The sequence below is a fragment of the Amia ocellicauda genome, chromosome 10 (genome assembly GCF_036373705.1).
Source record: "Amia ocellicauda isolate fAmiCal2 chromosome 10, fAmiCal2.hap1, whole genome shotgun sequence".
Taxonomy (NCBI): domain Eukaryota; kingdom Metazoa; phylum Chordata; class Actinopteri; order Amiiformes; family Amiidae; genus Amia; species Amia ocellicauda.
The window spans coordinates 21,993,547-22,014,934 of NC_089859.1; the positions used below are offsets into that span (position 1 = coordinate 21,993,547).

Consider the following 21,388-nt stretch of genomic DNA (forward strand, 5'->3'; position numbering starts at 1 on the left):
ATAAATCACGTGTATTTATATGTAGCAAGAAGCTTGTGTTTTGTATGCATTCTCAACCGGATGGAGTATTTTTCACCAAAATGTACTGAAGGACAATTTTTATGATTAGAAGAAAGTAGCATGCATCCCCCCCATTGTAGACAACTTTTGTCTACAATGGGGGGGGAAGAATGCTACTTTCTTCTAATCATAACTGTAACCGCTATGAAGTATAGGTTTGTAGTTTGCTTTCAGTGGGTGGGTCACATTTTTAATTTCATCTAGTCCTGAGTGTAGCTTTAGATTCAAAGAAAGTGCTTTATTTATATATGTTAATTATCCTTTATTTCTTAGGTTGATGTCTTCACTACAATAGAAATAACTAAGCGGAATAAGCAAGTAATGGTGGGACTAATAGTGATAATTATCATGTAATATACATTGTTTTGATTAAAAGATGTTATCTGTAATCCTTTTAAAGGAAGCAGTGGATTCATTTATAGAATCAATTAGGAAAGAAAGAAAAACATCCAAGACTTATCCTTTTAAGAAAGAGATTATATAAAAAAGTAAATGACAGATATCATAAAAGGAGTGGTTGATAAGCTTAACAAAAAAAGGTCTTTACTGTAATATCTTTAGTAAACCACAAGCGTAATCACCCTCCTGTGAAGACAAGTCACAATAATGAATGCTGTGTTAAAAACCTTGCCTCCTGTATGCAACACAAAAACTGACCCTGATATTCTTGTCTGTTATGCCACATAACTAAGCTCCAATCTAATTGAGAGGACGATCAAAAGAGAATTAAAAAAACCTAATACTGCCATCGTGTGGCGATTCACACTGTAGGTTTGACTAAATCTTAGCATCTGAACTACAATATAAAAATCTGCGACATCCCTCCTGTTCCTCTGACTAATTTAAGCAGAATAAACTGCACTGTTATGCAAATGCAGAGAGGAATCTTATTCTGTATACCCATGAAAAATACATTTCCAGGTACCATATCGTACATCAATTTTAAAAGGAATATAAAAGACAAATGTTACAACAGTAAATATGTCTCAGTGAACTGTATTTCAACACATTGGACAGAACACATTCAAATGATCGCTGTGGTTTTGTAATGGTATAGATTTTGCCAAGAGTTATAGCTCGAGATTATTTAATTCTAGTCATTTAGTCGGGAATTATGTACTACTTTCATTCTGGGTTATTACAAGTAGTAATTGAATCAAACCCGGAAGGCAGAGAGAGAGAGATTTTATTATTTTTTTATTTATGAGCCCTATAAGGTGTACCTTACCGCTGTAATATAAACCATTTTTAATGACTCAATGGCCCTCAAATCACCCAGAATGGCTGCTCATTTTACTAAGACTGCTCAATAAACTGTAACCTAACAGTTTACCTAATGCTTCAATATCCCAATATCAGATTACATCATGATCATCAATATGTTAATTACATTTACAAACAGGGGCAGGAAGAAAACACACACATCACTGAGGGTAAACCACACAACGCCATTGTGAAACTGTTGTTTAGTACATTTCAACAAAAACGAGATTCTATTAATGTAATGGTTTCACATTTGCACAGTTTTGCAGTTGTCCATGGGGAGTCCCACCCATCCCCCCCTGCCGGCGGTGGTGGTCCCACTGTGGCACTCAGAGGAACCATTTCTTGATTTAAAATGCAAATTGCACAGACAAGTTGAATGGGGGTCACAGCTGTCACCGCTCCGCTCACGTGTCGTCCTGCTGAAAAGGGCATTGAGCACAGATCAGATTATCGGTGTCCAGTGGAATGAGTTGCGTCCATCTGTCACCCGCCCCTCCATTCCACATTAATAAGCAGCTTTTAATTTGATCAGCAATCCCTCCAGTATTTAAATTGTCGGGCCCCGGCCCCTCTGGAGCATGTTGTAGGGTCTCCCTCGCTCAGCACTCCACATACACTTCGCTTCAGCTGCTTACGGCTGGTGGACTTGCTTTGGGGGGTTTTGTCACCCCCAGAGTCTAACAAACGAACACTTTACACTGACACCATGGCAAGATCAGAGTAAGGGGAAAAATATGTGCTCAGGATATATACTTTTGTTTATACCCTTATCTTTATATAATTAATCTTCCTGCATTGTATATACTGTATATAGTATGTAACATCCTGCACACAGCTATTTTTTATTCACCTTTTCATACATTTGTAGGGGAAGACCAGATTGTGACTCAACAATTTATACAATGTCTGATGTCACACAGTTACCCAAGAGATCATTTTAAAGTAATGTATTTTCTATTTATTTACGTGTTTACACATGAGTGGGATAAAAAGTCATGGGTTTGTAAGATGACAACACATCTTGGGCCCACACACCGTGAAGGGGGGGATTTTAATCAAGGCCCAGTCCTGCAGGGTATTCAATTAACAATTAAAAGGCAAAGAAAGTAATTGAGAGCACACAGAAATGTGGTTCATCTGTTAAGAAATACAACAATCGTTAGAACAAAGTTCAGTTCACAAATCTTTACTCAAACTCGCTATGATGAACGGGTACAACAAGCTTCAAAAGCTATCATTGTTAAATAAGTGCAAGTTAATTAGTGTATTAAATTATTTATAAGAAATAAGTGAATAACACTGGATCAGGTTAAGGGTGTCAATAAGTTTCTCTGAGAACATATTGTATGCTTGTAGACTTACTTTTTAGTTTTTGGTCAATAGTCACGTGCAAGAAAAAAGAGTTGCATGTGGTAACTGTGGAGGCATACAGTGATTGGGGGAGCATCGAGTCCTGGGGAGATCTGGGAAGACTAAATATAAGAAAATGTAACGAGAATGAGACTTGTTTGGTAGGGGCATTACAGTACAACCCTCTCTAAAAAGTTAAACAAAAAAACAAATGCATAAATATATGTTCTGGGTATAGGCCTTCTCCTTTGCTGTGACAACTAATTGAAAAATATACTTAAAAATGTAATATTGCATTTTTGTCTCAAACAAGAAATTTGTTAAAGACTTGTTTCAGATAAGTTGTTCTTTGTGTATTCAGATTCGCATTTTGATAGTTGCATTTGAAGGGGATCCATTTATTGTGTTACATGCACCTCATCATGAGATAAGCAATCCCAGTGGTGCCAAAGGGCGCTGTCCTTCTAAATCAACCAGTGTTTGAGCGACATGACATATTTTAGAAATGCCTTCTATTTGGATATTATTTAAATGACCTGATAAAAGTTGCATTGCTAATCGGAAGAATGTAGTCATATACTCACCAAAATACATTTACCTATAACAATTAAAACATTTATTTGCATATTACTACTAATTACTATTGAAGAGTCGCAGAAATCCAGAGAGAGATGTCCCTCCATTCAAAAGGGTTTTATTACAAGCAGCTGCATGGAAGAGGTCCAAGAGTATTAGAGAAGTTACATAGTACAGGCACTTTTATTTAGACCAGACAGGAGAGACAGATAACAGGCCCACGGTTGTCCTGTTGAAGAGTGAAAGCTCGGTTTCTGACTGACAACTGCTCAGAAAGACCCATATATAGTCAAACCGGGGAGAATTAAGGAATACATAATGTTTAATATAAGGGGGGTTTGTACAATGTATCAAGCCTAAATTGCTGGAGAAAACTGGTTCTTATCAGACCCTGTTCTTCTAGGTATCAGGGTTGAAATATAGCACAGTACCGCAGCACAGTGAGACAGTGACCTTGTTCACACAGACACACAGGGAGAGAAATGCAGTTCTTCACTATTATTTAATTTGCATTACTGTTCATGTACTAGGATTTACTTGTTCTATCAGGATTTCTTTAAAAAAGTGGCTTACTTGAATTTCTAACCAGCTAATTAAAATTACTTATAGAGTGCCTTAGTAATTTGCTAGTAATTTATAATGTAAGTAAACAAACAAGATTGGTATTGTTCACTTATTATATTAAACAATAACAAGATTTGTTGTTTACTGGACGTAAATGATAAGATTTATTTAAATGTTCAATTACTAGCAATGGCTAACAAATATTGTACATTACTAAGAATACTTGTAGAATGGGCATATTATTATTATTGTGTTACTAGTTTTGAGTAATTGTATGTATTATTATTATTTATTGAGTGTAAAAACTCACCTCATCGTTGGAAATAGGCCGACGGCTGACGTCATGGCTCAATCTCTAAGCGGCGCTGCGGAGAAGTGCGCATGTCACTGGGGCTGGATGGAGAGGTAAACAAGCATCCCATGATCAGAAAAGGCTCCTGAAAACACGCACAAGAAAAGGTGAGGTCATCATCAACTGCGTGTTGGTCGTGATTATAGAGGGGTACTGTACATGCGTGTTCTGTGTGGATGCGTGTTTTGGCGTGGCGTGTCACCGCGGGCAGAGATGAAAGCGCTGCGGTCTCTCTCTGTGCTGCTGCAGATGCGATGGTGGGCCTTTCATATCGGCCACCATATTGCTGTAACACGGCTCAGTAGCATAACCGTGCAGTGTTGTGTGTGTGTGACGTCATGCGTGTTATTTCTGGATGCATTTGTCCTGCTGGGAAACATAACAGTCTTGCCAGCACGGTGTGGCATGAAAGGTATCTTGCAGCTGTGTCGGATGTCAGTCGCCTCTGTCGGTGTTTAATCACTGGTGTCACTTTGTTCCGCGTTGCATAACCGTCTGCACGAACACGCAGCGAGCACTGTCGCAAAGTTGCGTCTGTCCAACACACTGAAAAACGTGAGCTGCCGACACCGCACTGCCGTCCACTGCTTATTCATGCATATCGTGTAATTGCATACTCCGTTATTGCAGGGCGAGCAGCTGGTCCCGTTTAAAAATGCATGTGTTGCCATTTTAATGCACAATTCGGTTCACTTCTTCACAATGCAGTGTACACCTGATTATTGTGCAGTGTTGCTAGTTTAAATTACTTTGTGTAGAGCCATTTCTAAAATTAAAAACTCCCACCTCCAAGATGTTTTCCAACTATTTCATAGTTACCAGTTCTGTTACTTTATCTACGTATAGCATAGTTGGCTAAGTGACATAGGTTTGAATAATTGTTGTAATTAAAGAGAAATCATCAGTACTTCGTTAGACATATTGGTCAGGTGTTCTCTCTATGTAAGTTGTTGAAGATACATATGATTTTAGCTAATGCTGCGAGTGTGGGTGAATCCGCATGAACAAGTTTATAAAGCTTATGTGAATCACACCCCTCCTGCTGGTGTTAATAAAAGTGAAATACACTGATCTAAAAACACACATAAAACATCATATCAAATTGTCCAACCTCATAAATGCAAACAGGTGTAAGTCACTGTGGTGTTAGTAGCTTTGTCAGAATTAAACAGTGCAGTTTTGACATCAGTGGTGACAATTGCAATAACGTCCCTTATTTGATTTGTTTTGTGGTTTCTTTTTCAGGGGAACCATTAGTAGATCAGATAGTAGTGATCCATAACATCTACACTAGTGTAGCTGGATGATCTAGTTACAATCTCTGCTTAAGCTGCACAATTTCATATGACATTTATTTTGACATTTTTTGGTCTGTATAACTTTAACCAACCTGCTATTTTGACATTTGCAAGGGCGGAGGTTTAATATTAAATTCTGGGGAGGAATGCAACCGTTTGGCAGAAATTCAAGCTCCTGAGGCACGTTTTAGTCACAGAGAGTAAACGCTGTCTGGAGCTATTGCATCGGAGAAATTCTTTGTAAATGCATTCCTATTTCATCGGTTAACATGCATTTATATATAGGTACAGCCTTAGCAATTATCGCTGATGGCCCTCTGAGAATAATTAGAGTTGGCAGATTCTCAGCTGTAAAGGCCTTGTTATTTCACACCTTGAAAACCTGCTTTTCTCTCTCTGACTCACACAGCTGCAACGATGGGGAAGTCTTTCTCTCACCTGCCGATGCACGGCACTAAGGATGAGTGCCACGATGGCCTCACATCCACCCCGGACATCTCGGACCGCAACGGCCTGATCCACACCGACTCGCACGGCGAAGACGGGAAACATGGCGACGTGTCTCAGTTCCCGTACGTTGAGTTCACAGGGAGAGACAGCGTCACATGCCCCACGTGCCAGGGCACGGGCAGAATACCGAGAGGTACAGAGCCAGTCACATCTTTGAGAGTTCAAGTAAATTAATTGCAACAGAAGTTGGCTAATGGATGGCTTTTCACCCTCCCAAAAAATCATACGCTGAATTTAAAAAGAACAAAAGCTGAAGACTTAAGTGCCAATTTTCTGCGTTATTTCAGTTTGATGGAGGAATGCTTTTGTTTTTGACATTTTGTACCCTGAATCACTGTGCAAGATGCTGTCAGATCTCAGTTATTGATATTAAAGTAAGAGCGCGTATAGAACAGCTGGGCTTGTGATTACTCGGGTGTATTAGTCATCCATCGCTGGAATAGTAAGTTTGTGAATTTCTGATCCAAAGGAAAAATGTGCCTCATATAAAAATGTAAGGATCTATAATGCTCTGGTACCATTTGGCGTTTAATTTCTTTATCACTCAATACTCGGCTTCCAACATAAGAAATAATAGACTTCAATGAGCCAGTGACAAGGAAAATTACTACACAAATATATTATATACGTACTTTACATTTAAACACACAAACAGTTATTAACCTTTTTAAATGCATTCTCACACAGGTCAGGAAAATCAGCTCGTCGCGTTGATTCCCTACAGTGACCAGAGACTGAGACCTAGGAGGACGTGAGTACAGAGCTTCAGGACCCATTATGCGAATAAACAAACCCACCCTGTGGCTTGATCCAGTGTACACGCTTTGATAGGGCTTAAGCATCTAGGTCTACAGTACTGCCCTGTCCACAGCTGACCTTATTATAAACCTCATGGTGGATTGAGAAAGATCATCAGTTTTAACTCTTCGTCATGTCTGAACCTTTAATGGCTTCCTTTTATCCTTTATACTCTAGTGGCGTTCAGTAATATTTACTTCAAATATATTGTTGAGATTTGAGAAGCATATTCACATAGTGGAAGTAGACACACTAGGGTCCTTCAAGAGACAATTTGTCGCGTTTGTCATCTGGCTGTTGTGTTTGGGAGAGACTATACAGACTTTTCCAGCGAACATTTCCCATAATGCCTTGCTGCTCACAGAGGTTCGTAGATTCATAGTGAAGCCAAGTTTTGTGGATTGATTGATAGAAAGATTGTGGATTCTTTGGTGATTCTCTACAATAATAACTTAGTTGGTGCCTATACAAATCCTTACACAGTACCATGCTTGAGTATGTAACCCCAGTTCCAAGTCCCTGGTGTAATCGTGTGTGTAGAGTTTGTTCACCTGTCCTAATCTCCAGGAAGAGAAGCCAGGCCTGTGGCAGCAGACACAGGACAGGATGCTGATCTGCTATAGACAAGAGCAGAATAAATAATCATGTTTGACATTAATAACAGTTGTTTATAATGTTACTATAGATCGTCTAGCCTCCCAAATGTACAGCATAGCTAAAGTATAGCAATGTTATCACTAAGTAAGCCTCCCGCATCCCAAAGCCTGCTTTGTAAGTGTATAGGCCTATAACAGTAATAACTACAAGCTATGTTTACAACAGTCCTGTCTGTATCAAGTGACACATACATTTCATAGCATATGACGAGCAACGAGGCATTATTGGAAATCTTCGCCAGAAAAGTGTGCATGGTCTTTCCCTGTTGTGTTTCTGTTCTTATATCTTCCTGTGTCACGTGGCCCTTGTCCAATGATATTAAACTGCGCACTCTTTCCCCCCTCTTCTTTCTCATCCCTCCAGAAAGCTGTACGTCACGGCCTCGGTGCTGGTCTGTCTGCTGCTGTCGGGACTCGCCGTGTTCTTCCTGTTCCCCCGCTCCATCGACGTCTCCTATGTGGGGGTCAAGTCCGTCTACGTCACTTACGACCAAGCGAAGCGTATCGTGTTCCTCAATGTCACGGTCAGTCCCTTGTTAGATGGTTTCAGTTTCTTCTACTTCAGAGTCTTTATACCTGCTAAACCAGTATAACGGTTTAAAAGATGCATGTGTGAAAGCTCTGGCAAGGCAAGACAATATTGTTCAATTGTTTATTTTATCAACCAGATGAGATAATAAATGTGTAATGGTTGACAGCAGTTGGCAGTGAATGAAGATGTTTTGGGATCCTCTCTTCCAGAACACCCTGAATATCACCAACAACAACTATTACTCGGTGGAGGTGGCCAACATCAGCGCACAAGTCCAGTTCTCCAAAACCGTGATCGGAAAATCCAGGATGAACAATATCACGTCCATCGGACCGCTTGACATGAAGCAGGTGACGTGTTTTCAGGCGGATCACTGTTCTGATGTTAAATAAATAAAAAAGGAAATGAGATGATTACTGATTATTTGCAAGGGTGTTGAGATATGGTGTCACGTCGGCAGGAATTGACCCTCTTATTGACTGGTTGACCAGCTGTGCAGCCATTTTGTGATTGTTGCACTTTCTTAGTTGACTGCGGTTTAAATGTCGTCTCCTACGTGTTTCCTGTCTCTTCCCATCAGCAGCACAGCCTCTGTCGATATCGATTATTCACCGCTGACCCGACAAAAACACAACCAACCTAGCAGTGACACATCTCTGCCGGAGAGAACTGACACTTTGCAACGCATATAGAATTGCTAAACGTTTTCATCCCACTTAACCTGTGTTCTGGTGTGATGCATTCTTAACGAAAAGCTTTATTTTATGTTGTATTATTTGTTAAATAATCTGATTTATTGGTGCAGTGCCTAATGCGATGTTTAATAATGTGAAAACTCTTTCCCCTCACTTTCAGATTGACTACATGGTACCAACGGTAATAGCAGACGAGATGAGTTACATGTAGTGAGTACTACCCTTATTCAGATTTTTATCAGAGCTAAAATTAATGTATTCGTTTTTTTTAAGTTGGTGAGTTCTGTTAAATTAATGCGCGTCTCTTCTGTTTTTCAGTGACTATTGCACATTGCAGACTATCAAAGTTCACAGCATTGTAGTCATGATGCAGTAAGTCCACCTCGTCCTTCTCTCTACATAATCAATCTTTATTAAAAACCATAGACTAAAATAAAAACAGCAGCTGGCGGATGACTTCTTTAAAAAGTGCAGCGTGGCGCACTAGGTTGTGTGGAAATTGTTCATCACCGCACAGTACGCTCCGTGGCGTGTTGCTGAGTGCCCAAGCTAACACGCGTGTTGTCGTTTCTCTTCCTTTCGCGCAGAGTGACCGTCACAACGGCGTACTTCGGGCACACTGAGCAGGTGTCTCAGGAACGGTACCAGTACGTGGACTGCGGACGCAACACCACTTACCTGCCCGGCCACTCCGAGGTCTTAAACGTTCTGCCGCCCCCAGCCTAAACCCCAACCGCCGGGGGGTGGGGGGGGTGCTTTTATCCAGGGGGGACATTTGCCTAATCTGCTTGGGCCCACAGACGTGTTCCTGCTTTGTTTGTACTTGAAGATAGCCTAGCTGGTTTCACTCTGTTCTTTCCTTAGTTTTACGAAAAGAGAAATATGCAAACAAAAAATCTTTTTAATGTTATACAGTTCTGTGTTTTAGATGGCCATTTAAAATGCCACTGTATAATTATCATTTTAGGCATAACTTAAAAAACAAAAAAAAGATTTGTTTAAATCCTCCTAAGCTGTGCCCCATTACTGACCTTTATTTATTTCTTATTTAAAAGAAATGAAAGGCACTTTATGAAGTGATTGTTGACCAGCGTATTCTATATGCAGTAAAACACTGATTGCGTTGTACCCTAAACAAAACAAACAAAACAAAAAGCTGTTTTTCCTGTCAGGACCACTTGTTTATGCACTGACTCTAACCGCTCTTTCAAAGACCTTCAGTTACAAACCATCTCTCATTAACCCTTAAAGATATTATGTCTCCCGTTCCAAGAATCATTTAGGATTCAGGTGATTTATTAATATGTAGATCTGCTCGTCAGAAGTGGGACGTGTTCGGCTTGTCGGAGTCTCTCACCGATACTTATCAGATTCAGCCTAGATGCATATCATAATCATAATGTCATCAAGGGGAACGCTGCAGTAGTTCCCAGTGTACAAAACCTCCCAGGTTCACTTCCGCGTCCACTGTCATTGTGTTTTTTAATAGGCACCCTGGCTGCAAGAATACAGCTTCTCTTTATCTCTGCCTGTCGAGTGAAGGTGCTGGAAGTGTCTGAATGACCGGGATCATGCTCCTGTCTGTCCGTCTAGTTCGCCACATACAGAACTTCCTGACTCGACTCTCTGGCGCTTGTCCGTGACTTCACTGTTCCGTTCGTGTTGCAACTTGAGCGTTTCGTTTAGAAAGGTGTGTTGTCTTCTTCTTCAGAGGTGTCCAGCTTTCATCTTGCTGAGGACACGCCCGGTCAGATACGTGAAATAAGGCATTGTTTTGATCATTAAATGAAACCGGAAGTTGACCTGGGGAGTTTGGTACGCTGGGAGCTGTTGTATGAATTAAAAAATGTAAAAGCGTGTTAAGATGCCTGGAGAAAAGTTTGCCATAAGAACTTTAAAATGGAAACATGTTTTAATTTGTATTTTGGTGTCTCGTTATGGTGTTATTTTCTGATACTTGATTCAGTGAGCTTTCTCTGCTAAATGTGCTTTAGAGAGGCTTAATTGTACTTGATTTAATTAAAGACTGAACTGCTATTCCTCCTGTTGGGTCCATCAGCAGAGGCCTGAGTTCACGGTCTGGAGCTGTTTAGACTTGCTTCAGTAATGCTGAATTTTATAACCTGAAAGAGGTCCAAGCTGCCGCACACAGTGTAATCATTGTGTTTGTGAACAGCTTGAACAGAATAAATGTAACAACATGCATTTCCCATGTGCTGTTGTTGTTGAATATAACTTCAGATCGCAGAGATGATGAGGTGTAATTATAATTACAGAAAGACCTGCGTCTCGCTTGAACACAGAGTCAGTCCAAGTCTGTGTGTAATGTGTTCGCCACATGTTTATCTGTTTTTTTTATTTTCTTGCCCTTGGCAGTTCAGTGAATTACAACAAACAAGAAAGGGTACTTGAAGGGACTGTAGAAATAAAATCAATCTGAGGTGCAGTTCACTATCAGTCATGTATGTTAGTTCTTTTTCTTGTCAGTTTCATGCTTTCATTTTCTACTGTTTATGCTGTGTATTCCAGTTGTGAGGAAAATCAGATTTTTATTTTAGTTTTAAATTAAATTTGCGAAAATTGTGAAAAAAAGAGTATGTTGTTCTTATTATTTTTAATTTGTGTTTAATAGATGCTGCTGTAATAATAACAAACAAATCTATATTAACATTCCCCAAGGATTGTGTAATTGGGTACCTAATATTGCAGAAATGAAAGTGGTGTAGGACCCAATACTCGGAAACATCTCGAGGGTTGTTACCGAACACTTTTGCACTTTAGTACTTCAAATTACTGTACAACACTTGGGTTCATAAGCTGTGGTGTCAGTGGCATTCATTCTGTTAATGTCTTTCACAGGGTTTAACTAATTTTATTGTATAGCCAATCCTTTTCTTATACTGTTAAAGTTGTGCAGTACGAAACCATTATGTATGCTTTTCACAGTGTTTGCGAAAATGTGCTTCTTGTGCGTAGTGATGTCAGGAATCAATATAATCTTCAGTAACCCGTTAACACTCGGGTTAACACTCGAACTGTGGATACTAACCTGCTGCAGAGCCGGGAGATCACTGCCAATCATGCACCATCTGCATCTGATTGAACTTTTGCATGGTTATCTCACCATTCTGGAGACAATGTAACAATAAACAACATTCAGAACATCTGGAATCATATTGTTGTAAAACTGGTACATTTCGCTTTATTGTATTATAGTCCATGTGGAAAAAACAAGACATGTACAGTGTGCTGGTGCAACGAAATAAATGTATCAGTGGGCAGATATCGAGCAATCTTACACGTGTACAATGTTTCAGTAACTTGTGAACAACTTTTCTAAAGAAGTAATATTTTTATATCTGACTTTCAAAACAAATTCATGAAGTCTAAACTGCATGTCTTGTATTGGCATCCCCAGAACACATGCAACTTTTAATTTGTGTTAAATGTGTATCCTTTGCTGGTTATATACATGAATTCAGTGAAGTGTAATCATTCATTATTTCCTAGACTGCTAGGCAACAGTAAAGAGAGCAGATGCCCTCTTTTTTCCAGTTTTGTGTATCTCTCACGAATTAAACCTGATCTGGCAGTACAGATGTGGGAGAAAACCACTTCCACACTCCCCTTGTAAAATAGAGGTCCCACTTTTGAATAATACATTGTTTGAATGTGTTATAGTGCCCGTTGTAGTCTGCAACCAACTGTATATATAATCCAGCGTCACAGTTTGATAATGTCATGGTTGTTTTAGAAGTAAGTTCTATTTTATTATTTTAAAAAACTTTTATATTCTAGATATTCCACCGAACATTGTTTCTTTTCAAATTGGATACCAGGCCTCGAAAACTTATTTAGAAGACACATTATGTAGCGGCTGAATAGAAGCTTTAGAATTGTGTCTTATTCGAAATTCATATCATAGGATACTGGAAATTGTACTGTTGAGATATATATCAAATTAGTTTCCATTGGTGAGGGATTGATTTCGTTTTGAGTGATTCAGATTGCTGGGGCAGTGTTGTAATGATCTTGTCTGGGGGTTGAATCTAATAAAAGGTTTTCAGATGAGCTGAAGATACCAAACATTTTGCAAAGTGTCTGATGTATGGAATTCAGAACAGATTGTGTTTGTCAACGTTGAGGAACAATCATTTCTAGGCTCTCAGATCACCAATCAAATTACAATCTGAATAGGTTTCCTCCAATGAACAGCCCTACTGGGGGAATATACTGAGGACTGTTTTTCTACTTTCTACAAAACAATGTCCTGGACTAAATCTAGCCGAGTCAGGATTGTAAAGTTAACAACGTAGTGGTTTTGCATTATACTTGTTTTTTTCCGCCAGCATGAAAAAAAAAAATAAACCTGCTTATTTCATTTTTTTTGTCATTCCTGTTTTATTTTTTTCAATAATGGCAGAAGGCACTCGCAGTGAAGCAGATTTGTTTGGGAGATTCCTGACAATATTTTTATATTAATTCGTTAGCCTTTTTATTTTTTTGTTTTTTTGTGCATTCCCACATTTACCTAACACTTATAGAAGGTAAACAACTGCTTATTAGATTTAGAAGTGGTTGAAAAAACCTCTCTAGGCTTGCTGTGTTCAGGGCTTTCTGTTGACAAGGCTGTGAGAAGTCTAGATATGTCTAAGCATGGATGAAATGGCCCCCACGGGGAAAACCAGCAGTGCACCAGCAGCGTTGACAAAAAGGCTTTCGATGCCTTTCGATGGCTGCACCATCAAGTCGATCAAGAGTTGCAAGGATATCTGATTTAACAAATCCCATCTAGGATTTGTCAGATTGCCTCCGCTGGCTTCTTTGTGCTGTTAATGTATTTGCTTAAGCTGATTGTTCTCGCAAAAATGATCAACCACTAAACAGAAAATGTGTGCAGTTGTTGGTGGCCACACAAGGGGGCGTCTGGGTGCAGGTTTGTTTTTTGTTTGTTTCTTTGTATTGTCTTGCTTGTTTTTGTATTTCTGTAGTTCAGCTCAGTACACATAATGATTTGTGTAAATGCATAGTTTATAGAAAAAAGGCCTATTTTTTATTTAATTTGTGTGTGTGTATGGGGAGAATGTAGAAGATGTATTTGAAGAAATTACACTTTTATTAAACACACTGTGACAATTAGTGTCTGTGTTTGTATACATTTAGAAATGAATCCCCAATCATTGTAAAATGAATAAATACAAATAGAACAAGGCTACCCTAAGTAAATAAAGAAACTAAGTATGCAATCATAACAGAGCAGTTGACTTGAGCTAATCACGGTTATTTGTAACTAGGGCTTGTTGATTTCATCAGATGTTTGCATTGAAGTGTGGAGAAGTGAGTGACAAGATGAAAAGGGGCTGAGTTTCTTTGTCCTCCAAGAATGTAGGAAGTGAAATCGGTGGGAACGGCAGCTTGTAGGGTTATCTGAGATGTGTGTCTTAAGTGGAAGCATGTGTCTCAATCAGTCAATCGCGCCCACATGTTCCCTGTTGTTGAGAAGGTGGTGAAAATGTTATATTCCACAGACAGCTGGGGAAACAAACTGGCCATTTCGGATTTTATACATTAATACTTCAATGCCTGGTTTTGTTTGATTATCTGAGAAATCATACATTTCCTCAAATAAAATGAAAAAATCTTTTAACATCTGTCTGAATTTCCGTTTGTGCTTTTTTATTATCAATTTGTGTTTTACCCCGAGGGTATTCTGATCAACCAGAGCAGACTGAAATACTGCTGAAAACGTCAACATCACATTTTTTAGCTTTAATCATACATAATACACTTATCATTGCAATTATCCTGAGTGACCTTCCAATCCCAATTTCCTGCAGTTACAGTGTCACACTGCTGTTTAGTTCAAGGCTGGAATTTAAACTGGCCTGAACAAGGGTCTGACCCACTGGCCCGAAGTCCAACCCCAGTCCTTGACAGAGCGTTGTTCTTCCCGGCAACATGACTCTGCCATCCAGTACGGTGCGTTTAATCCGTGTTTGGCAGGTGACCAGGGTTTGTTTTTGTTTTCTTATTAAATCCAGGTACTGAGAGCGATGAAAGGTGTTAGAACATCAGTTGATACAGCGCAGATGTTTTAACCATTGTCTGGTCAGCTGGTGTTTCTTTTGTAGGAATGTACCATTTGGACTGAAGCACAAAATGTAATTCTGAACAAAGGTACCAGCAGATAAAATACAAACGTGTTGGTATCAAGGCTGTTGAAATTGCAAGTGATGGGTGTTATACTGTGTCTTGACTTACAGACCTGCCTAAGAAATGCTTCAGATTTATCTGATCATTGAGGCACTGTGAATGAAGCTGGCATACACTATTAGACGGGCAGCTCAGCCAGGATTTTAAAACAGCACAGTCCCACAACCGCATGCAGGTCTTACTTCTGCACAATACATAAATACATAATAGAGAGAGGAATAGAAATATGATGCCCCCCTGGAAAATGCATTAGTGTTTAAGACTATTTCCTGTATTTTTGCAAGGTTTAAACACACACGCACACACACACAATAAATGAAGTATTGCTGCACATTTGCCAGGTGTTGCCAGATGAATAATGCTGGCTGACAAATATTTTAGAGACAGTTAAGCGATGGGAAAATGCATAAGATAACAGTAGGCTGCTTTCAATTAAATGATAGTAATTATAATAAATGGATGCGAAGAATGACTTAATTCTTACTTGCGATTACACATAGGCATCTATATTTAGTTGCAGACAGTAGTTATCACACCTCAAAATTGCATAATTGTAAGAATTAAATTACTACAAATCTACACACAGACCTTGACTGTCTACATAGTTATGCAATATTTCTGATTATTAAATATTAAAAATAATCAGCATTTTCCCAGCTCATCCTCACACCTAATCTCACAAGATCCCATAGTTTTTAGTGTTTAGTATTTTCCATATGTTAATGCACAAAACATTGATTTAAAAACTATATAGGGTCTGAATAATTGTAAAAACGATTGTATTTCAAGAACAGCCTTAAGTGTCCCACTTACTGGAGTCAAACAATAAAACAGATGCAGAAAGAAAGTGAAATAAAAGCAAGAAGGTATAGCTCTACTGAAATAGATAGGTCATGTGCATTGAACTTATAGGGAAATGTATTTTTCTCAATGCATTAATCTTCCTTTGGGTCATTTCTATAATGGAAATTCATGCTGGACACATCTGGTCAGAGATTTATGTTGCCCCATCCATCTAGCTCCTGACACCAGTGATTTTCGAGGAGAGGAAGTTGGGTGACTCTTCTCTAAACAAATGTAATTCAGAATCGCTGGACGTTTTCAAAAGCAAGAGGATTTTCCCAACAGACCCGAGTTCATGGAAGAAGCATTGCAGGATTTGAACACCACAAAGACTAGTCCAATGAGCCTCGGATCGACTGTGAAAAATGGTCTGAAAAGCAAGATCGCCAGTGATCCTGCTCTGTGTTATTGATTAGATGCTGAGACACGACAGCACAGATATTTAGCACGCCTCACGTTCGATCCTTTACTGAAATAACAAAAGGAATGAGTTGTGTGCAGTTTTGCAGCCACCATGCTGTTGCGTGGTTTACATTTAATATCTCGATCATCTAGATATTCACATTCTTCACACAGCGACTGAGAGCAGCAAAATTGAAGATATATATCTATATTTATTATTCACAATACTGCCTACATATCTAAGTACCCTAAGTATCTAACTGCATTGTGATATCTGTACTTATTTTATTCGAATAAAGCTGCTGTATCAGGCCCTCCTTCCCTCCATCGTTGCCTGCAGCCACCTCTTGTGAATACTGGCACCATCTGTTTCTCCTATTATGTGCTCGGCACTGGTCCAACTTTGGAGGCTCTGACTTGGAGAGTTGTGTTTGATGATTCCCAAAGCAGCCCTGCGTGTCACGGGCTGGATGTAAATCATCCCAGGAAGCGGCAGCTATTTACATATTCAGGCCAAAGTGAAATCTTGGATCCGGTAAAAAAAAAAAAAAAAAAAGAATCCCAATGTCTGTGCGCTGTGGCAGCCTGAGTCTGGACTTCAAAACAGAAACCGAGTCCCAGAGTAACCTACGGATCAGTCAAGAGCTGAGGCTATTTATATAGACAATCGAACGTGGTCGGATTTGATTTGGACAGCTTACCTAATATCTATCCCTGCACCCTGGCCAGGTGTAGACCTGAAACAAGCGTGAAAAAGATATTAAAACCCACTCCAGTTTTAGACAAAGGCAACTTGGGGGCTTAAAAGTCTCCCGACAGAGTTTCACATCCCAGCGTAAAATGTAATGTTTAAAAAGATCTCTGGAATCCTTTTTTTCATTCTCTAGATTTTACTTTCAGCAAATATCTAACTCGGAGACTCTGTACTCGTATTGTGTGTCATTTGAAGTAAAGCACAGGATCCATCAGGGAGCAGAAACCTTCAGGGGAGCAGCCCCGAGGTCAGTGCTGAGGAAGCCAGGGCTGTATTGAATTACAGATGGATGGATGTGTGTCGTGACCCTGATGGAGACAGAGAGGAAGAGAAGAGGAGAGAACTCCTTAGCCACGTTATCTGCAGGGAGAAACGCTCTGTGATAGATATTCGTCTCTGTGGTAAAAAAGTGATTTGAAGATGGGAAACAATTGTGCATTGAGCTTCCGGCAGTGAGGTTAGTCGGGGGTGAAGAAAGCAGGGTTTTCGCAGTGGCTGAAGCCAGGTGAAGCAGATTGAAGAAGCTGTGATGAGACAGTTGGCAGTGCTGATTGGTGACTTTTACGCTTGTTTTAAGATGTTGGTGAAGGGACAGTAAACTCACAGTAACCTGCTGCTACACAAAAATGCATCATTGATACAAAATGAACTCTGGGATTCAGTTACCTCTGAATTGTGATTAAAATATTGATCCAAACAAATAAATGCCTGTTCTCTGTGTACCATCCCAGTTTGTGTTTTGTTGTGTAAAGCCATATTCTGCATCATCCAGATGTCAAACCATTAACCTTCACTGACTGAACAGTGTTATAGTTTTATTTTTTTAGCTTTCACAAACATGACAGCCTTAAATTGTGGTCACAGGTAATACATTTCTGCTGAATATTGAGTTCTGTATTTTTGTTAGCATGTGCTAATCTCAAGTGCATCTGCGAAAGCTGGTGTTCAACATCTGGTAAAAAGAGTAAAATATGAGCTTTTAGTTCAAATAAACATTTCCTCTGTGATGACATTAACATACCACTGGCCTGGGGAAAAGCACAATGTACACAGTGCTGCTGAAGTCTCCGTATCTTACATTATGCCTTCATTAGCAATTCAAATTGTAGGGCTTGTGTACTGTATTATATCTCTGATTCATTAGAGAGGGTAATGAAAGGTTTCAAATTGCTCTTAAATTTTGTAGAATAACAAGCTGATGAACGATGTTTGAAGAATTTTCCTCTGCTAATGTCCCATGAAACATATTCCACTGAACAGTCACACAGTCCCTGTTTAATTTATTTCTTAATCTTATTTCATTCGTAATGATTCCAGTGTTTATCTGGTATTCTTATCAAGTTGTTTTTTACAGTTATGTTGTGGTGTAATTTGAAATCGAGAGATAAAAGTATGATACACAGCGATATTTTATTTTATGTTATTGCAACACAACAGTATCAGTGCACATACAATTTGCCAATACAAGAATCTGAAGAAGCATTTACATTTAAACATCTCATAAATTATACAGTTAAACTGTATTTGTATGTGACCAATAATTATTTCAAAAACTGTTGTTTTTGTTTTCTTACATGCAAACAAAACATGCATGTACATGTATGATCACGGCCGTAGATGTTAAATGATGCTGAAATAATTGGGCTTCTTCATCACGAAGGCTTGGCTGATCTCTGGGTAGAAATCTGTGAAAAAAGAAAAACACAAAAACATAAACCAGCTATATTATTTCTTTATTAACCCACAAGAAAATAATTAATACAGCAAAGAGTTTTTGTGAAATCTTGGGAAAAAAAATAGAAGACTTTTCTCACCAGCACTACATGAAGAAACTTCTTTTAATATTGAATATTGTCAGAAATGCACTTGACATGGTCATGGTTAGACATGCATGTATAGATAGATATACACACACCCTGTATTGAAGGTTAAAGGTTCCTGCTCATGCATTATTCATTTTCCACTATTGTCCCAGGCTGCTAAACCTGCAGCAATTCCACTTTTAACCAATTGGAGCCTTCGGGGGAAATGTGCCTGAATGAGCTGCAGAGAAGTTTCCACAGGATCTCTGCTCTGTGAACAGGTCACCAGCCGTGAGGGGAACATGGGTCTGTGGCACAGCTGTGCGGCTCTGGCGAGGATGCTGCTCTTCTTGGCGTCCCTGTGCATGTGTGTGTCTGTGTGCGATGGCCGGTCAGAGGCGTCCAGAGGGGTCGTCATTCCCTTCGTATTTGATGCAAAAGCTACTTGTGACCCACCGTGTCGTCATGCAGGGCTCTGCATCAGGAACAATACCTGCTTCTGCTCCAAGGGCTACGAAGGGGAGCTCTGCCAGTATGGTGATTATTTATCTATTTATTTGTTTGTTTATTTATGTAGTGAAGTCATGGGTCATTATGTGTGATTAATCCTTTGTAACAAGTGATACATCTTTTATACAATCATTGTTTCTTATATAGACTGAAAACTAATTTCAGTCCATTTCTAAGCATAAATACCAACTTGGCTTTTCCAATTTATGGATGGTGTTATTGTCTTGTTTTTATACATGTTAATAAATGCTTAAACTGGACTATAAAGCATTGGTCTGTTTATGCTCAATGTTATGTTATACATTTATTATACCTTCCAGTGGTTGAACTGGTTTGCAAACATTCCATAGGTGAGTTGTGGGACATTTATCAGGTTGGTAAGTTTAGGACAGCAGTGTAAGTCGTAGCTATCTGTATTCCTAGTGTTAGTGTTAGTCACATTGTAATATATAAATCATGTTGGCAATTTTAATATTTTCTAAAGACATTAACTTATATGATGTACTAAGTATGAATAACTAAGTTTGGAAACTGCACAACTATAACAACCAGAATCTTTTTAGACACAGATAAATTACTAAAGAAGTACATTTTATTTTTGCCAATTTATTTGATACTATGATAAACTGTAGTAAAGAATATGTCTCTAATTGCAGCTACATGCTACCCCAAGTGTAAAAATGGGGGAGAGTGCCTGAGACCTGGAAAATGCAGATGTTTGCCAGGATATGGAGGCAAATATTGTCACAAAGGTAACTGTTCTTCTCTGTAAAAGTCTGTACATGACATCGATGTTATACGGTTATAACATGACATGGAGATGTTAAAAGGAGATACCCCTTAAATATATATTACTGCAGACAATATAAAAGTCATGATTGTCTAGTGAGAGAGAGAAAGAGATTAACTTAAAATTAACTTTATTTAACAGATTCAAAAAACAATTAACACATTATAAACTTATACACCAAGCCATATAAATCAGCAACTCAACAATCTAGATATATAGATAGATAGATAATTTACCTATCTGTCTGAATATATGTGTGCATGTGTACCTGTGTATGTATGTGTTTTAGAAGAAGCAGAGTGATGTGCGTATTTCTATTACAGTAACATGTGAAGGCGGATGCTGGAACGGGGGGGAATGCATCTCTGTGAACAGCGTAGTAAAGTGCCTCTGCCCATCGAGCTGGACAGGGTCCAAATGTCAAGAAGGTAACTAAGGTTCAGTGTCTGAGAGCAGAGCGGCTGAAATCACTTCCTTGAAGCTGTCTGTGACTCGGCTGTGGTGAATGGAGGCTTTGGCATTTCTCCCTCGCAGCTGTGCATTTATTTTAACACAATTAACGATATTAAGAGTATGGAAAGGGAAGTGTGCTGCCCTGTAACCGGGGACATGTCTTCTGTCCTCAGCGATCTGTCCTCAGGGATGTAGGAACGGCGGGAGCTGTGTGGCCCCTGGCATCTGCAGCTGTCCCGAGGGCTGGCTCGGGGGGGCGTGCCATATTGGTAAGAGGAACAGTCATCTTTATAATTGGACCATTTGCACATATCACTTATGGTGCATAGCTTAGGACTGCATATTTTATGCAGCACACATAAATATAATCAGCATGGTAAAAAAAAAAATGTATGAAAAAATCACAGCTGTGACATTTTGATAACAACCAGTCCAGCCTGAGATACTGAATATTGCACTGTGACTGTTTTTCAGCTGTGTGCACCCAGCCTTGTCTCCATGGAGGGAAATGTGTCGCGCCCCACACGTGCCGGTGCCGTGGCCCTTACTCTGGGCCCCAGTGCAGAGAGAAGAAGAAGCAATGAGGTGAACGGTCTCGGGAGATCAGCTACAATTCCCGAAACGTCACACTCATCTTATGTCTAAAAATAATGTACATTGGTGCTAAATAGGAGATATAGCTTTGCAAGGGATGCACAGAGCAAAAGAGGGAATTCTCTTTATCTGTGGAAATCAGTGTAACCATTTGTTTAATGTTGTTTTAATTGGTGTAACCTTTTACATTATTGTTTTTGTAATTATGTTTTTAATAAAAGGCAATTGGAGACTTTGTAAATGTGATGAATTGTTCTCTTACCTATTCCAGTTGCCTCTTCCAGTGTTTATCTTCAGCTCTGTCCTGTTGTGTAGTAAATACAGTACAACACGCTTGACACACTGTGTTGTTAACATGACCCTAAATATC

The 21,388-nt window shown here is 39.2% G+C and overlaps 2 protein-coding genes and 1 long non-coding RNA gene across 3 annotated transcripts; 2 read left to right on the forward strand and 1 right to left on the reverse strand.

Annotated features, from left to right (window-relative positions):
• Window positions 1-1,038: 1,038 nt before the first annotated feature.
• LOC136760232 (uncharacterized) lies at window positions 1,039-4,644 on the reverse strand. Its single transcript, XR_010820182.1, has 4 exons — window positions 4,328-4,644; window positions 4,127-4,209; window positions 2,689-2,798; window positions 1,039-1,745 (listed from the first exon to the last, which is right to left on the reverse strand). It is a non-coding gene; the product is annotated as an uncharacterized LOC136760232 (long non-coding RNA).
• tmem106ba (transmembrane protein 106Ba) lies at window positions 4,191-14,304 on the forward strand. Its single transcript, XM_066715534.1, has 8 exons — window positions 4,191-4,275; window positions 5,876-6,109; window positions 6,664-6,727; window positions 7,795-7,954; window positions 8,172-8,312; window positions 8,818-8,867; window positions 8,976-9,029; window positions 9,245-14,304. Exons 2-8 carry the CDS (start codon window positions 5,884-5,886, stop codon window positions 9,381-9,383), a joined length of 834 nt encoding a protein of 277 aa, XP_066571631.1. The 5' UTR covers window positions 4,191-4,275; window positions 5,876-5,883; the 3' UTR covers window positions 9,384-14,304.
• Window positions 14,305-18,877: 4,573 nt separating this feature from the next.
• On the forward strand, window positions 18,878-21,259 carry seraf (Schwann cell-specific EGF-like repeat autocrine factor). Its single transcript, XM_066715535.1, has 5 exons — window positions 18,878-19,208; window positions 19,838-19,933; window positions 20,295-20,399; window positions 20,598-20,693; window positions 20,899-21,259. Exons 1-5 carry the CDS (start codon window positions 18,908-18,910, stop codon window positions 21,006-21,008), a joined length of 708 nt encoding a protein of 235 aa, XP_066571632.1. The 5' UTR covers window positions 18,878-18,907; the 3' UTR covers window positions 21,009-21,259.
• Window positions 21,260-21,388: the final 129 nt, after the last annotated feature.